This window comes from Anomaloglossus baeobatrachus, chromosome 7, assembly GCF_048569485.1.
Source record: "Anomaloglossus baeobatrachus isolate aAnoBae1 chromosome 7, aAnoBae1.hap1, whole genome shotgun sequence".
Taxonomy (NCBI): domain Eukaryota; kingdom Metazoa; phylum Chordata; class Amphibia; order Anura; family Aromobatidae; genus Anomaloglossus; species Anomaloglossus baeobatrachus.
Window position 1 is genome coordinate 62,339,683 of NC_134359.1, and position 15,365 is coordinate 62,355,047.

The following is a 15,365-nucleotide window of genomic DNA, read 5'->3' on the forward strand; positions in this document are numbered from 1 at the left end:
TTAATTATACAGCCATATTTTCTTGTTCTAAACCAAAGCCTATGAGATACTAGACCCAAAGACACAATTATCGCCCTGATTCTCCATTCACAACCAATGAGAGATTGAAAATATGTTTATGTTTGGATGTACATCAAAATACTTACCCAGTTATTTCCATTTTCATAAATGGAAATTTTAGCATAGTACATAGTAAATACAAAAAATTTTGCAAGTTACTGCTTTAATTTTCAGTTGTTCTTGAGATATTTGTGCTTACAGCTTGTTGCCTTGGGACCAACCACTGCTTTTAGACAGCAGAACACGTGCAGAACTTACAAGCTGTTTTCTATTGAACTTGTAAGTACTGTTTTGGCGTTTGCTGGGATTGCTGGAGCGCACTGTTACCTCCTAACCCTGGCCAGATTCAGTGCAGCGCTTACAAGCCAGATAACAGCAGTGGTTTGTCTCTTAGACAATGAGCTGTAAATAAGTGTTAATACCTTAAGAATGGCTGCAAATTTTAATAAAACAGCAAATTGCAAAAGCTCTTGTTTTTACAAGTAGTATCCATAATTGTCTCCTTTACTAGAGAGACAATTTGAGTATTTCCCAGAGGGGCGTGGCAGCTATAAGCCCCCTTACTGGCAGCCAGACTGGTTTGCAAAGTCTCCTTAAGGAGAATAGTGTTCCCCCGTGGTCCCCACATAGCTTTCTCATGAGCCAGATCAGATACCCCATACTTTGCACTGATGAGGGGCAAGCACCCCGAAACACCGTGTCTGCAAATTGGGATTCTGATCTGGCATATATCCTGAGTCATATTGCAAAGGATTGTTAAAAATCCATTTGTGACTTTTAGGATCGCTACTTCCAATAGGTGGCGCTGCGCTAGAGTTTGTCTCCTTTACGGGAGAGACAATTTGAATATCTAATAATATTCATTTAAGGAGATGGGAGTAACCCTTTAAAGGGGTTGTCCACTACTAGGACAACCCATTCTGATTCCATATGTTTCCTGCAGGTGAAATAATAAAGCCTATACTCACCTCCCATACCGGGGGGGGGGGGGGGGTTTCAGCGGTGCCACAGTTCTTGTTCCCGGTGCTCATGTGAGGTTGTGATGCCACATGAACCTTGCGTCCAATCAGCGCCGACATCTGTCTCTCCACCTTCGGACCAAACAAGCAATCAACAGGAAGTGAGCGCAGCTGCAGCGCTCACTTCCTGTTGATTAACTCATTTGGTCCGAAGGCGGTGAGACAGAGGCCGGCGCTGATTGGACACGGAGCTCATGTGACGTCACAACCTCACGTGAGTCTCGAGAATGCAAACCGCAGCACCACTGGACCATCGCCGGTATGGGAGATAAGTATAGACTTTTTATCTGACCTGAGGAAAACATTTGGAATCAGAAAAGGTTGTCCTAGTAGTGGACAACCCCTTTAAGTCACCCATACACATTAGAGAGCTGAACAGTAATTTTATCAACACTTATCTCAGTCCTCATACACAGGACAGATCGGCTAAGATGTGCTCTCTAGAAGAGAGCTGATATCAGACTTTTCTGGCAGCAGCTTAACTGCCGAAGAACAAAAGAATTGGCAATTGGAAGTTTGACGTTCTGGATCCTGCTTTTCACCGACATCATCTGTCGGGGAAATGTCAAGAAGCCCCCATATACTTTAGATTGTCTGGCAATCCCAACTATATTGGCTGGTTCAGACAATTTTAATCTGATGTGTACAGGGGGCCTTTACATTTTATGGATTAAAGAACCTAAATACACACCAACTAGTGTTAAAAATCCAAACATTTTATGGTCACATATTTATTTATTTTTTTTAAGTTTTTCCTTCTACTAAAAATATTGGTTATGACCAATGCAAAATCTGCTTTATAGGTGAAATAATATTCATATGGAGAGAAAGTATTCTATTCATCTATGTTTCTTTTCCTGGCAGGCAATACTTTAGAATATAACATGGAGACATACTTATGCGTGTGGCTAGCTGTGACGAGGGTCTCCCATCCTTGGGAAACATGTGTCAGGTTTGTGATCTAAGTCTTAAATTGTCTTGTGAGACTCTGGGTTTTAAATGTATGTGCTTTCTTTTGGTCAATGACTCTTTCTTTGTTGGTAGTTCCTTGTCAGTTCAATCTCAGGTGTAGCCGGTTTGTGACTACTCCCTTTGTCTTTAAATAGTCACATGTTCCATCACCTGATGCCAGTTATATAATATCATCATTGTAAACTGACCACCGTGGAGGGACGAAATCTTTTGTAGTTGCTGACCTCTAGTCTCTTGCAGCCATGGTGTTTGGCTGCAATAGTAGATGTATATCCTTTTTGTCTATGTCCCCCTGTCTGTCTTCCTTCCTTTGTGTCTTATTACTGTAGTGGTGAAGTCTAGTGCCTTGGCACTATTCAGAGTGAGTGGAGGGGCAGTTAGGGACTAGGGACGTGACGGTGATGAGGGGAAAGACTCGTATAGGGACATTAGAGGAGCTCATGGGTTCAGACATAGGTTAGTGTCAGGAGGTGACCCGTTACACGCTCCCTATTATTAGGGCCTTCTTCTCCCGTTTCATCCCTGTTGTAACCTCTGTGTTTCGCCGGGCGTTTCCTTGTCCGAGCATGACACTAGCCTCCTTTGAAGCAGCAGAATAAACCATCTGTATGTTATTATCTTCTGCCCATTACAAGGAATATATAATAAAAAACACAGAATTGGATTTTTTTTTTTGGGACCAGTGTAGACTGTAGCCTATTTTACCACTAATTGTCAGCACAAGTAAAAAGGTTCCATATTGTACATAGGCAGAAATTATACTATCAAATATATAGTAATTACTCAAAAATATTTTAAAAAATAAATTTTTAAAAAATTTCTATATTGAATTGCTTTGTCCGTTTTGCCGCGGTATTTTTATGGTAAAATGATGAGTACCTTAACAGATCCGTCCACCCCATGAATTCCATTTCTCTTTTGTATGAATAGAACAGAGGATGGGAATTGCGTAATTCAGGTGTGAACAGAGACCAAAACTCAAGTGAACCAAACCTCATTTGCCAATAAAACTTACTGTCCAGTGAGGGTCCGCTTCTGTCATTGGTAACGGCCTTTTTAAGCTTTCTACCTTTATGGATATCAGACAGTAGAGCATTTCTTCCAGATTGCTCAGATTTGTTGAGAGCAGGCTTATCTGTGTTTGCCTGCAGAAAAGAAACAAAAAAAAGGGATAACAAAAAATGGATATAATAAAACACATCATCCAAGTAAAGACACAGGCCCGCATTTATCATATAAAGCAGAATTTGTGCCAATTCTCTAATATTCAAGTGCAGATTGTAACGTTTAATTTGAAGGTTTGAACAAAAATATCTGATAGAAATTGTAGGAATTGTACACATTTCTTTACAAACACTCCACATTTTAGGAGGTCAAAAGTAATTGGACAAATAAACCAAACCCAAACAAAATATTTTTATTTTCAATATTTTGTTGCGAATCCTTTGGAGGCAATCACTGCCTTAAGTCTGGAACCCATGGACATCACCAAACGCTGGGTTTCCTCCTTCTTAATGCTTTGCCAGGCCTTTACAGCCTTCAGGTCTTGCTTGTTTGTGGGTCTTTCCGTCTTAAGTCTGGATTTGAGCAAGTGAAATGCATGCTCAATTGGGTTAAGATCTGGTGATTGACTTGGCCATTGCAGAATGTTCCACTTTTTTGCACTCATGGACTCCTGGGTAGCTTTGGCTGTATGTTTGGGGTCATTGTCCATCTGTACTATGAAGCGCCGTCCGATCAACTTTGCGGCATTTGGCTGAATCTGGGCTGAAAGTATATCCCTGTACACTTCAGAATTCATCCGGCTAGTCTTGTCTGCTGTTATGTCATCAATAAACACAAGTGACCCAGTGCCATTGAAAGCCATGCATGCCCATGCCATCACGTTGCCTCCACCATGTTTTACAGAGGATGTGGTGTGCCTTGGATCATGTGCCGTTCCCTTTCTTCTCCAAACTTTTTTCTTCCCATCATTCTGGTACAGGTTGATCTTTGTCTCATCTGTCCATAGAATACTTTTCCAGAACTGAGCTGGCTTCATGAGGTGTTTTTCAGCAAATTTAACTCTGGCCTGTCTATTTTTGCAATTGATGAAAGGTTTGCATCTAGATGTGAACCCTTTGTATTTACTTTCATGGAGTCTTCTCTTTACTGTTGACTTAGAGACAGATACACCTACTTCACTGAGAGTGTTCTGGACTTCAGTTGATGTTGTGAACGGGTTCTTCTTCACCAAAGAAAGTATGCGGCGATCATCCACCATTGTTGTCATCCGTGGACGCCCAGGCCTTTTTGAGTTCCCAAGCTCACCAGTCAATTCCTTTTTTCTCAGAATGTACCCGACTGTTGATTTTGCTACTCCAAGCATGTCTGCTATCTCTCTGATGGATTTTTTCTTTTTATTCAGCCTCAGGATGTTCTGCTTCACCTCAATTGAGAGTTCCTTAGACCGCATGTTGTCTGGTCACAGCAACAGCTTTCAAATGCAAAACCACACACCTGTAATCAACCCCAGACCTTTTAACTACTTCATTGATTACAGGTTAACGAGGGAGACGCCTTCAGAGTTAATTGCAGCCCTTAGAGTCCCTTGTCCAATTACTTTTGGTCCCTTGAAAAAGAGGAGGCTATGCATTACAGAGCTATGATTCCTAAACCCTTTCTCCGATTTGGATGTGACAACTCTCATATTGCAGCTGGGAGTGTGCACTTTCAGCCCATATTATATATATATAATTGTATTTCTGAACATGTTTTTGTAAACAGCTAAAATAACAAAACTTGTGTCACTGTCCAAATATTTCTGGCCCTGACTGTATATAAAAAAATAATAAGACCTTAAACTAGTGGCCAAATTGATGGCCAATCGATTAGCAGAGGTATTACCAAGGCTAATTTCTCCCGCCCAATCAGGGTTTGTAAAGGGGAGAGCAGCCGTGACGAACGTAAGAAAGGCCATGATAGTAATGGACGCCATCAGACACAGGGATCTACAAGGAGGGGAGTTGCCAGCCATGATCACGTTGGATGCTGAAAAAGCGTTTGATAATGTGCAGTGGCCATGGCTGGAAACAGTCCTAGATAATATGGGCTTCAGGGGAACATTCAGAACATTTATAGGTATACTATATGCAAACCCTCAGGCAAGAGTGGCGACACCCGGATTTTTGTCACGACCCTTCTCTTTGACCAAAGGGACGAGACAGGGGTGCCCGCTGTCCCCTCTCTTGTTCAATCTAGCCATTGAGCCATTATCAAAACTGATCAATGGAGGAGACTGCTTTGAGGGCATTAACATTGGAACGGAAAAAGTACATTCAGCTCTATTCGCGGACGATATCATCATGTAGTGGGTGGGCCTACCCCTACCAGTACCAGCATAGTTTACCCGGAATTGTAACTAATAAAAATGTTGATTTTTATTATTGTATGTTGTGTTAGGGCACCCCCTAGTGGCCGGGTGGGACGGCTGTTGCCACCGGGGAGGAGGAGCCGGCTGTATCATGGGGGAATGTGTGAGTGAGTGTCAGGTTGTTGGATCCGGGACGCGTGAGGGTGAAGATCAAGGGGCAGAGTGTGGGGGCTGAATCAAGAGGGGACGCCGGAGAGAAAGGGGAGAGTGTACGGATCCTTGGAAGAGTGAAGCAGCCGGTGTGGGTCCGGTCTGTGTGTAACCGTCAGTGGGAGCCCAGTGAAGCGGAGTAATCAGGGCACAGCCCCACAGGAGGATTCGTTAGGGCAGGTTGTCCCCCAGCCCAGGAAGTGTTATCTTGTCTGCAACCGCCGGATTGAGACTACGTGTGTCCAGTGTGCCAATAAATATGTCTTTTGTTTGCATCACATCTGGCCTGAAGACTATTTGTACCACTGCCGGCGACGACACCAACACACTCTGCCCCACCAAGCCAGTCCTCGACTTTGTAGTAGTGATGGAGCCAGGGGTAAGCCTTGAAGCCACGAAGGCCACGACTACAGAGCCAGAGGCCCCCCTGGCACATCATTTCAATATTATTCATGAATAGACCACAGAATGACCTCTTAAAAACAATACAACAGATAGAGAGATTTGGGTCTATGGCAGGTTTTAAATTGAACAAGACAACATGTGAAATACTGTTTCTGAATGAGCGAACCATGTCATCCCTGAAAACCTATGGAATAGGGGATCACATATGTGGGATACCGATAGCAAAAACCCACCTTAAATACCTGGGGATCCAGATGGGATGCCAGCCTGCCTCCATTTATGAATTAAACTTCAAAACGCTGATACAGAAAATAGAACGAGAGCTAAAGATGTGGGAGGGGCTGCCGCTATCCCTGCTAGGTATAAGATGTGGGAGGGGCTGCCACTATCCCTGCTAGGTATAAGATGTGGGAGGGGCTGCCGCTATCCCTGCTAGGTATAAGATGTGGGAGGGGCTGCCGCTATCCCTGCTAGGTATAAGATGTGGGAGGTGCTGCCGCTATCCCTGCTAGGTATAAGATGTGGGAGGGGCTGCCGCTATCCCTGCTAGGTATAAGATGTGGGGGGGCTGCCGCTATCCCTGCTAGGTATAAGATGTGGGAGGGGCTGCCGCTATCCCTGCTAGGTATAAGATGTGGGAGGGGCTGCCGCTATCCCTGCTAGGTATAAGATGTGGGAGGGGCTGCCGCTATCCCTGCTAGGTAGAAACCACCTCTTAAAAATGATGAGTTTCTCGAAGCTGCTATACCCAATGCAGACTATCCCTATATTATTAAAGCATGCGGATGTAAATAGACTGAATAAAGCATTTACAAGCTTCCTATGGAAGAGAAAAAGACCAAGAATTAGGGCGGAAAAACTAATGCTACCACTGGAAAAGGGAGGAATCAAGATGCCAAATGTGAGAGGCTACAACCTCGCATGCTTGATGAGGCACGTAATAGACTGGCTGAGGAAGACAAATAGCTATTCTAACATAAAATTGGAAAGTGAGTACTGTAGACCATGGGACTTGGGGGCAATATTACACACGTCATTGGCCAATATTCCGAAGAAAATTAAATCCCTGGTATGTAGGGATACGATAATGGCGTGGAAAGCAGTGAGGAAAAAGTCTAACCTGTCCTGGTGAATCTCCAAATACCTAAATATCTGGAATTTTCCGGAATTCCCAGCAGGGAGGGAAAAGAAACTATTTCTAGAATGGAGAAATAAGGGGATCAGTGGGGTGAAGGATCTGCTCCATGAAACGGAACATAGGTGGTTGACCCTTGAGGAGATGGTGAACAGGTACGGGCTTTCTCCATTCCAAATCATACAATACAAACAGGTGGAAAAGGGAATAATGGGACTATTGAAGGATGTTAGAAAAGAACAGGTAACGAATGAAATGGACCAATTTATAATGAAGGATAAACAGGAGATTACTATCTCCTCCCTGTACAAAGATCTGAGAACAGCACTGGTACCACTGCACTCGGACCAGGTCTGGGGAGCATGGGCACGACAACTAAAAGATACAGAGGCAGGGGAAAAGATACGGCAGGGATGGATGAGGATGAGGAAGGAGGTGATTAATGAGGGCTGGAGGGACACACAGTTTAGATTAATGCACAGAGCAATTTATGGTTTTAACATCCCCACCAAGCAGACTATGAATAAAATAGAACATTGCCCCAAATGTAAACAGCCGAAAACGGACTTATACCACGGGATTTGGCAGTGCCCACAAAGTCAGAAATTTTGGGGAAAAATGAAGACACTTATAGAAAAAGTATGGGAAGTGGAAATGGAACTAGACCCATTGTTATGGATTTTCCACCACAGGACTAAAGAAAAGGAAGGAGGAGGAGATACACGGGGGACCACGATTCCAAGACTCTTCTATAATATTGCTATGATAGGGAAAAAGGCCCTACTACGCAGATGGCTCGAGGAATCTGTTCCATCAGAGGAAGAGGTGGTCAATCAGATTAAAAAGCTGCTCAATATTGAACAGTTGGAAGCCGAAAAAAATAAGGACGAACTAACGGGAAACTTTTTTAAAAAATGGAAGAGATTTATAGTACAACAGTATGGAGTTGCAGAAATACGGAAAGTGGTATCTCCTTTCACTAATACGGAATGGTACCTACTGGGAGACTTGCAAGGCACATTGGGAAAGCTGAAAATACACACGCAGTAGAGACACGACAGTAGGGCGAGACGAGGGTTTCAGAGAAATAGGGCTTCAAACGAGAATCAGAATATAGAGGAGCTGTGTGTTCTTTCGCGACTTATACCTGGTGTTCTGTGTATTAAAAATGTTGGGGGGGATAAAGTCGGAATAAAAGAGGGTGGGTTAAGACAAGGGTGGGTAAATTGGTAAGGTGAATTTATTCTTGTTCAAATGTTAGACATATTGTAATAATTCTGAAAAATGCAATAAAAATTTATGTTTAAAAAAAAAATAATAATATATATAATGTGTGTGTATATATATATATATTATTTATATATATATACACATATATATATATATAAAAATAATATATATATAATATATATATTATTTATATATATATATAATATTAGATATATAGCTATATATATATATATAGATATATATATATAAAAATAATATATATATATATATATATATATATATATATATATGATGACCTGTGGAGTGTGATGGTGCTATATAGGCAAGGCATAGTAAATAAATAAAAACATATATGGATAAAGGTTGCAGACTAAAACACAGTGCCATTTTATTAACTAAATGTAATCACTAACATAAGTCAAAATATTTTTTGTACATTGTTTTTAATATGTTTCTGTATGTGTTTTAATAGCACATGGCTACATTCACATGGAATTTATGCTTTTATATTTTTTTTTTGGAGTTAAATAATAATTTTCTTGTAGTTACTAATACCGCCAGCAGGGGTCCTCAGATCAACTACGAAGCAATATGGGAAAATATATACTGTAATGTGTACCAATATAAAAAGGCAGTAAGTTGTATACAGTTTGAGAAATGGTTAAAGGGAATCTGTCACCACTTTGACCTTTTTACACTGTTAATATGGGCATACAGGTCATAGAATGCTGAAAAAAGCCATACCTTTATGTCTCATATTAGATACCTTCTTGTGGAAACATCATCTTTTATCACTTTATGTAAATGAGCTCTTCCAGGCTATGGGGCGGATGCTGCCTAGAAGATAACTCCGCCTCCTGAGAGTATTTTAAATAAAAGGCGGAGTTACCAGTGTGAGACAAGTAATTATTATTATTATTATAAGTAACTGACACAGAACAGGAGAAATGAAATTTGCCTTTTTTCAAACACATTTTTTGCAGCTCCCTGAGCTCTGCTTCACTGCAGCAATGTTGTAACAGTGTCTGCCTGAAAGCTGGAGGCTGAAGCTGAGAGGAAACTGCAGAAGTCACATACAGCTCTGCAGTGAGAGCAGAGAGTGGCCATCACACATCACACTGGTAACACCCCTGTTATTTAAAATAATCTCTGGAGGCGGAGTTATCTTCCAGGCAGCATCCGCCCCATAGCCTGGAAGAGCTCATTTACATAAAGTGATAAAAGATGATAATTCCACAAGAAGGTATCTAATATGAGACATAAAGGTAGGACAGTTTTCAGCATTCTATAACCTGTATGCTCATATTAACAGTTTAAACAGGTCAAAGTGGTGACAGATTCCCTTTAATTATACACAACTAGCTGTAGTATCTGGCGTTGCCCAGGATACTAACTGTCTTTCTGTCTCTCTCACTCTCATCCACTCTCTCACTGTCTGCCTCTCTGTCTGTCTGCCTGTCTCTACCTGTTTCTTTCTGTCTGTCTGTGTGTGTCTCTGTGTGTCTGTCTCTGTGTGTGTCTCTCTCCACCGACACATAAGCTTCTTATACTAACAATGTCCTTCGTTGCCAATAGCAACCAATCAGAACTCCTATTAATGACCTGTAGCTCACAGCCCCATTGACTTTAATGGAAGCAGGTTTTTTGGCAAATAACTGTAAAGCGCAGGGTTAAATTTTCCCCTCAAAATATAGTCTATGATGTTCCATGAGTCAAATGAAGTGGCTGTGCAAAATTTAATGATTGTAAATGCGACGGTGCAGATTCCTTTAGTGGACAAACACACATACATACACACACATACATAAATACATACATACATACACACATACTGTACATACACACATACTGTACATACATACACACATACATGCACACATATATACACACATACTGTACATACATACATACACACATACATACACATTCACACATACTGTACATACATACATACACACACACACTCATACAAACACATACATACACACATACATACACATACATACACACATACAAAGACATACACGCATACTGCACATACATACATACACACACACATACTGTACATACATACACACATACATACACATACATACATACATACATATACTCAGCTTTATATATTACATAACAAAATCATGTCCACTATACATGATGGACAAGAAAGTGCTGTAAATTCTAGAATCCACTAGATTTGGAATGTATGGTATAAATGAAGTCAACAGTAGTCTATAATATAGGTCCACCGGATATCAGGAAAGGGAGCTGGAATAATACTAAGCCGCATGCGTGCTCTTCCCCCAAATAATACTAAGCCGTACATGTGCTCTTCACCCTAATAATATCATACGTGTGCTCTTCACCCTAATAATATCATACGTGTGCTCTTCACCCTAATAATATCATACGTGTGCTCTTCACCCTAATAATATCATACGTGTGCTCTTCACCCTAATAATATCATACGTGTGCTCTTCACCCAGGGCCCAGGACAAATATCGGTATCAATGTAGTAACGTTCCTGCAAGAAAGACTTGCTCAGGCGAGAAGAAAGCATCCTGCCATAAAGCTTAATGGACCATAAAAAATGCATTAAATACTGATTGTATGAATCCTCGGTATATCTTTTTATTAATCAATGATGCTCTTTAAAAACTTACCAGTGAAAGTGTAGGCGGAGGAGGTGGGGGAGGGGGCACCGGCATCTTCAACTGGGTTCACTGTACCGAGTCCAGGACCTGCAAATAATGAGAACATATCATTACTGTACATGCACCAATATACTTTTTTTTCTGAATATTTGGATAACTGGATACATAGAGGTTTTTTAATACACATGAATAATCAGATGTGTTTTGTTCAAATATCTACCGTGTTTTCCTGAAAATAAGCCCTAGCATGATTTTACAATGATTTTGGAGTATGCTTGAAATACCAACCCTATTCCAAAAATAAGCCCTAGTTACAGTCAGGGCCGGTGTTAGGGGGAGTCAAACTGTGCAAATTCTCAGGGCCCTCACTCTCTTAGGGACCCCAGCAGTTGTATAAGAGTTAACATTGTTTAGGACCTTTGATGACTTCACAGTCATGTGACTAAAGGTCTCTTAATTGCAGGAGTCTAAAAGAACTGAACAGGAGAGAGGCTGGTATGCAGGACTGGAGAAGGGAGAGCAAAGTGAGCAATTTCACAGGGCCTCCATTCTCCTAGGGAACCCAGCGTTTATATCCTGATGATAACACTGCTTAAGGACCTTTGTGACTTCACATCATGTGACAAGGTTGCCACCAAAAGGTCTCTTAATTGCAGGAGTCTAAAGCCTGCTTTACACGCTTCAATTTGTCGTGCGATCGCACCCACCCCCATCGTTTGTGCGGCATGGCCAATTACTTGCCCGTGTCGCACAATGCTGTAACCCCCTGTCACACGTACTTACCTTCCAAACGACCTCGCTGTGGGCGGCAAACACCCACTTCCTGAAGGGGGAGGGACGTTCGGGGTCACTGCGACATCACACAGCGGCCGCCCAATGGAAGCGGAGGGGCGGAGATGAGCGGGACGTAAACATCCCGCCCACCTCCTTCCTTCAGCATTGCCGGCGGGACGCAGGTAAGCTGTGTTCATTGTTCCCGGGGTGTCACACGGAGCGATGTGTGCTGCCACGGGAACGATGAACAACAGGACGTTCGATTTTTAGAAAATGAGCGATGCGTCAGCGATGAACGAGAAGGTGAGTATTTCTATTAGATAGATAGATAGATAGATACATTATAGATAGATAGATAGATAGAGGGATAGATAGACGTGTTACACGCAGGGTTTGGAGAGTTATGTTGATGTTCCAGAATGTGATATGACTATATTTGAATACATTTTTATTTATTTTTTGTTCAAGAATTAATGTGGATTGTTGATCATGCAAAAAAAAAAAAAAGACACCCCCTGAAAATAAGCCCTAGCGCATCTTTCAGTGCAAAAATAATATAAGACCCTATGTTATTTTTAGAGAAACATGTTGTATGCTGATATCACTCCTCATTTTACAGCTGCATGTCGGCAATAGTACAGGTCCATCAGTGCAGTAAAGTCCATATACATATAAGATATTAGACATCTGTGTGTGTAGGGGAGAATAGTAGTAGATGGAGTTATAAGAACTACCGGGTGACTATAAACCATTTCCTCCATATATACTTATGCATGTGGAATGAGCTCTGACCATAAACAGGGAAGTGCAGGTCATTACCTGATGTTGGGATGTAGGGATAATCCTACATATTGAGGTGGATGTGTAAAATAATAATAATAATTATTATTATTCATTTATATAGCGCTATTAATTCCTCAGCGCTTTACATACATTGGCATCATTGTCCCCATTGGGGCTCACAATGTAAATTCCCTATCTGTATGAAGAAACTGAAGAACCCAGAGGAAACCCACGCAAACACGGGGAGAACATACAAACTCCTTGCAGATGTTGTCCTTGGTGGGACTTGTACCCCTTATAGTCTATGGGACATTCTATTTAGCAGGTGTTTGATGTTCATCCGATTTTTGGATCAAAGTCCCCCATTAAAATCAATGGGTCAGTGAATAAGCAGACAGCCCATGGGTGGTATCTATGTGTCACCCAAGTGCAGCATGATGGACATATACGGAAACCATAGTCCCAACATAAATGTAGTTAGGACCACTCGCATAGAATACCATGAAAATAAAGAGACCAGATGAATAAATGCCCCAAAACTAATCATAAGTCAATAGTCACCCTTTATGACTAAAAGGTAAGTTTGACCTGATGAAGGAGATAGCGTCTCCAAAACTTCCAGTCTAAAAATTAATCGTCAGGACATATCGGACTTGTCTCTCTCTCCACGGCAGCACGTTTTAACCCTTCTCTCACCACCTTACAGTCTACATCCAAGACATCCAAAAAAGACATAGCACTCATACAAGAAAATCAGTCTTGTCCATGAGCTCCATGGGTATGTGCATGTTTAGGATTTGGTGCATACATTTCTGCATCTCTTGGCAGGAAAATACATTGAGCTTTTGGCTTCCTGACACATTTTTGCTGCTCTTTCGGTGCATTTTTACAGCATGTTTTTGGTGCAGATTTTTCCCACTCATTAGAATGGGTGAAGTCTGCTGCAAGGATTGACATGAGGCAGATTTAAATCTGCAAGGAGAAAATACTCAACGTGTTCATGAGACTTCAGGATTGTCATTGACTTTGCTGGCATCAGGAAACCCTTCAGGTTATGACAAATCTGAACTAAAAAAAAAAACTATAAAAATGCAACATGTGTAGAGATGAGTGGACCTGCGGACTTTCGGATCAGAGGGTGCAACCAGTAAAGTTCAGTTTGGGACCCGGACTTGACCTGAAGGCCAATGGGAGTCACTGATTGGACTGTTCGAGTCTCAGCCAACATACAGCCAGCCATAAACAGAGCACTTCCAGGGCAGGTGAGCGGGTTTTTCCATTTTTATTTTTTTGGTGTGCACTCTATATCCGATCATGCTGTTGTTATCCCCAGCGTGAGCCAATCAAACACTGCAAGTGGCTCACACTGAGCTGAGCACAAAGTGTACCTGAGCACAGCGATGCCTGCGCAAGTGGTCAGCATACGTAATGCACCCGAACTCCGAACTCAAACTCTGCTTTGGTTTTTTTTATACTGTGTTTGGTCTGAACATCAAACCTTGGGTATAAACGTGTCCACAGACTAATCTATGGTGAAAATCTCTAGTTTTTCTTTTCAAGAATGAGCACGCAGCAGATCCACAGCATACTCTGATGATCATGCAGATTTTTTCCCTTTTATTTCTAATAAATTTTTACCTGAATTTGCTGCATTGCTTATTTTACTTAAATAATAATTATTATTAATAATAATAATAATAATACAATAATAATAATAAAAACAATACTAATAGTAATGATATATTATTATTATTATTATTAATAATAATAATAACAATGATAATAAAAAACAATAATAATAATAATGATATATTATTATTACTATTATTATGATATCATTACTATTATTATTGTTGTTTTTTTAATTATGATTATTATTATTAGTAGTAGTAGTAGTAGTAGCAGTAGTAGTAGTATTGTTATTATTATCATTATTATTCCAATTATAATGGTTTATTATTATATTATTATTGATTATTATTAGTAGTAGTAGTATTAATAATAATAATAATAATAATAAAAAACAATAATAATAGGAATAATAATGATAATAATAACAATACTACTACTACTACTACTACTAATAATAATAATAATAATAATAATAATAAAACGACAACACTAATAATAATGATATAACAATAATTAATAATAATATGATAATAATAAGAATAATATGCAATCTTGTATTTACTGAATCCTACAATAAACGATAATTTGAAGAGTGAAAATGGAGACAACTTTAGGTCATTTTTATGCCTAATGCTTCCCGTCACATATACTGGCTTCCTGTAAAAATAAAAAAAGCGCTATAACAGGAAGGTTAGTGTTCACTGAAAACCCACAGTCATCCTGTTCCTCTGATGCACACTCATTTCATCTACAGGAACTGACTGACATGATACAGCCCCGGCCTCACCGAGAGAGGGGAACACACGGCCCGAAGCGTCAGCTCAATCACACCTCTCAGGAGTTTCATTTCAAGGTGTTAAAATTGTAACAGTAACCAAATGTTCATCCAGAGGGTATAAATGTGCAAATCATTTTCTATGGTGATTACATATATTACTAATTACTGTCATAGAATGTTGATAATCTCATTCTGACTATGTCAGCCCCGCGCTGCGCTGACAGAATACAGGCTGCCGTTAGAGCTCCCAAAAGTCAGGTTCCAGATCCTTAATCTTCATACATTGCTATTGCCAACTTCCCATGAAGCATTGTAAATAAGACTCAATATTTAAGGAGGTTGGCCACTACTTTTTTTTATTGAT

At 40.5% G+C, this 15,365-nt stretch overlaps 1 protein-coding gene across 1 annotated transcript in view; it reads right to left on the bottom strand.

The window, feature by feature from the left end:
- Nucleotides 1-15,365, bottom strand: part of WIPF1 (WAS/WASL interacting protein family member 1) — a 113,416-nt gene that overhangs the window by 18,513 nt on the left and 79,538 nt on the right. The window contains exons 2-3 of the mRNA XM_075317357.1: nucleotides 11,044-11,121; nucleotides 3,067-3,196 (exon numbers count right to left, since the gene is read on the bottom strand). Coding sequence (XP_075173472.1) covers nucleotides 3,067-3,196; nucleotides 11,044-11,088 — 175 coding nt within the window. The 5' untranslated portion in view covers nucleotides 11,089-11,121. The remainder of the gene's footprint in view (nucleotides 1-3,066; nucleotides 3,197-11,043; nucleotides 11,122-15,365) is intronic.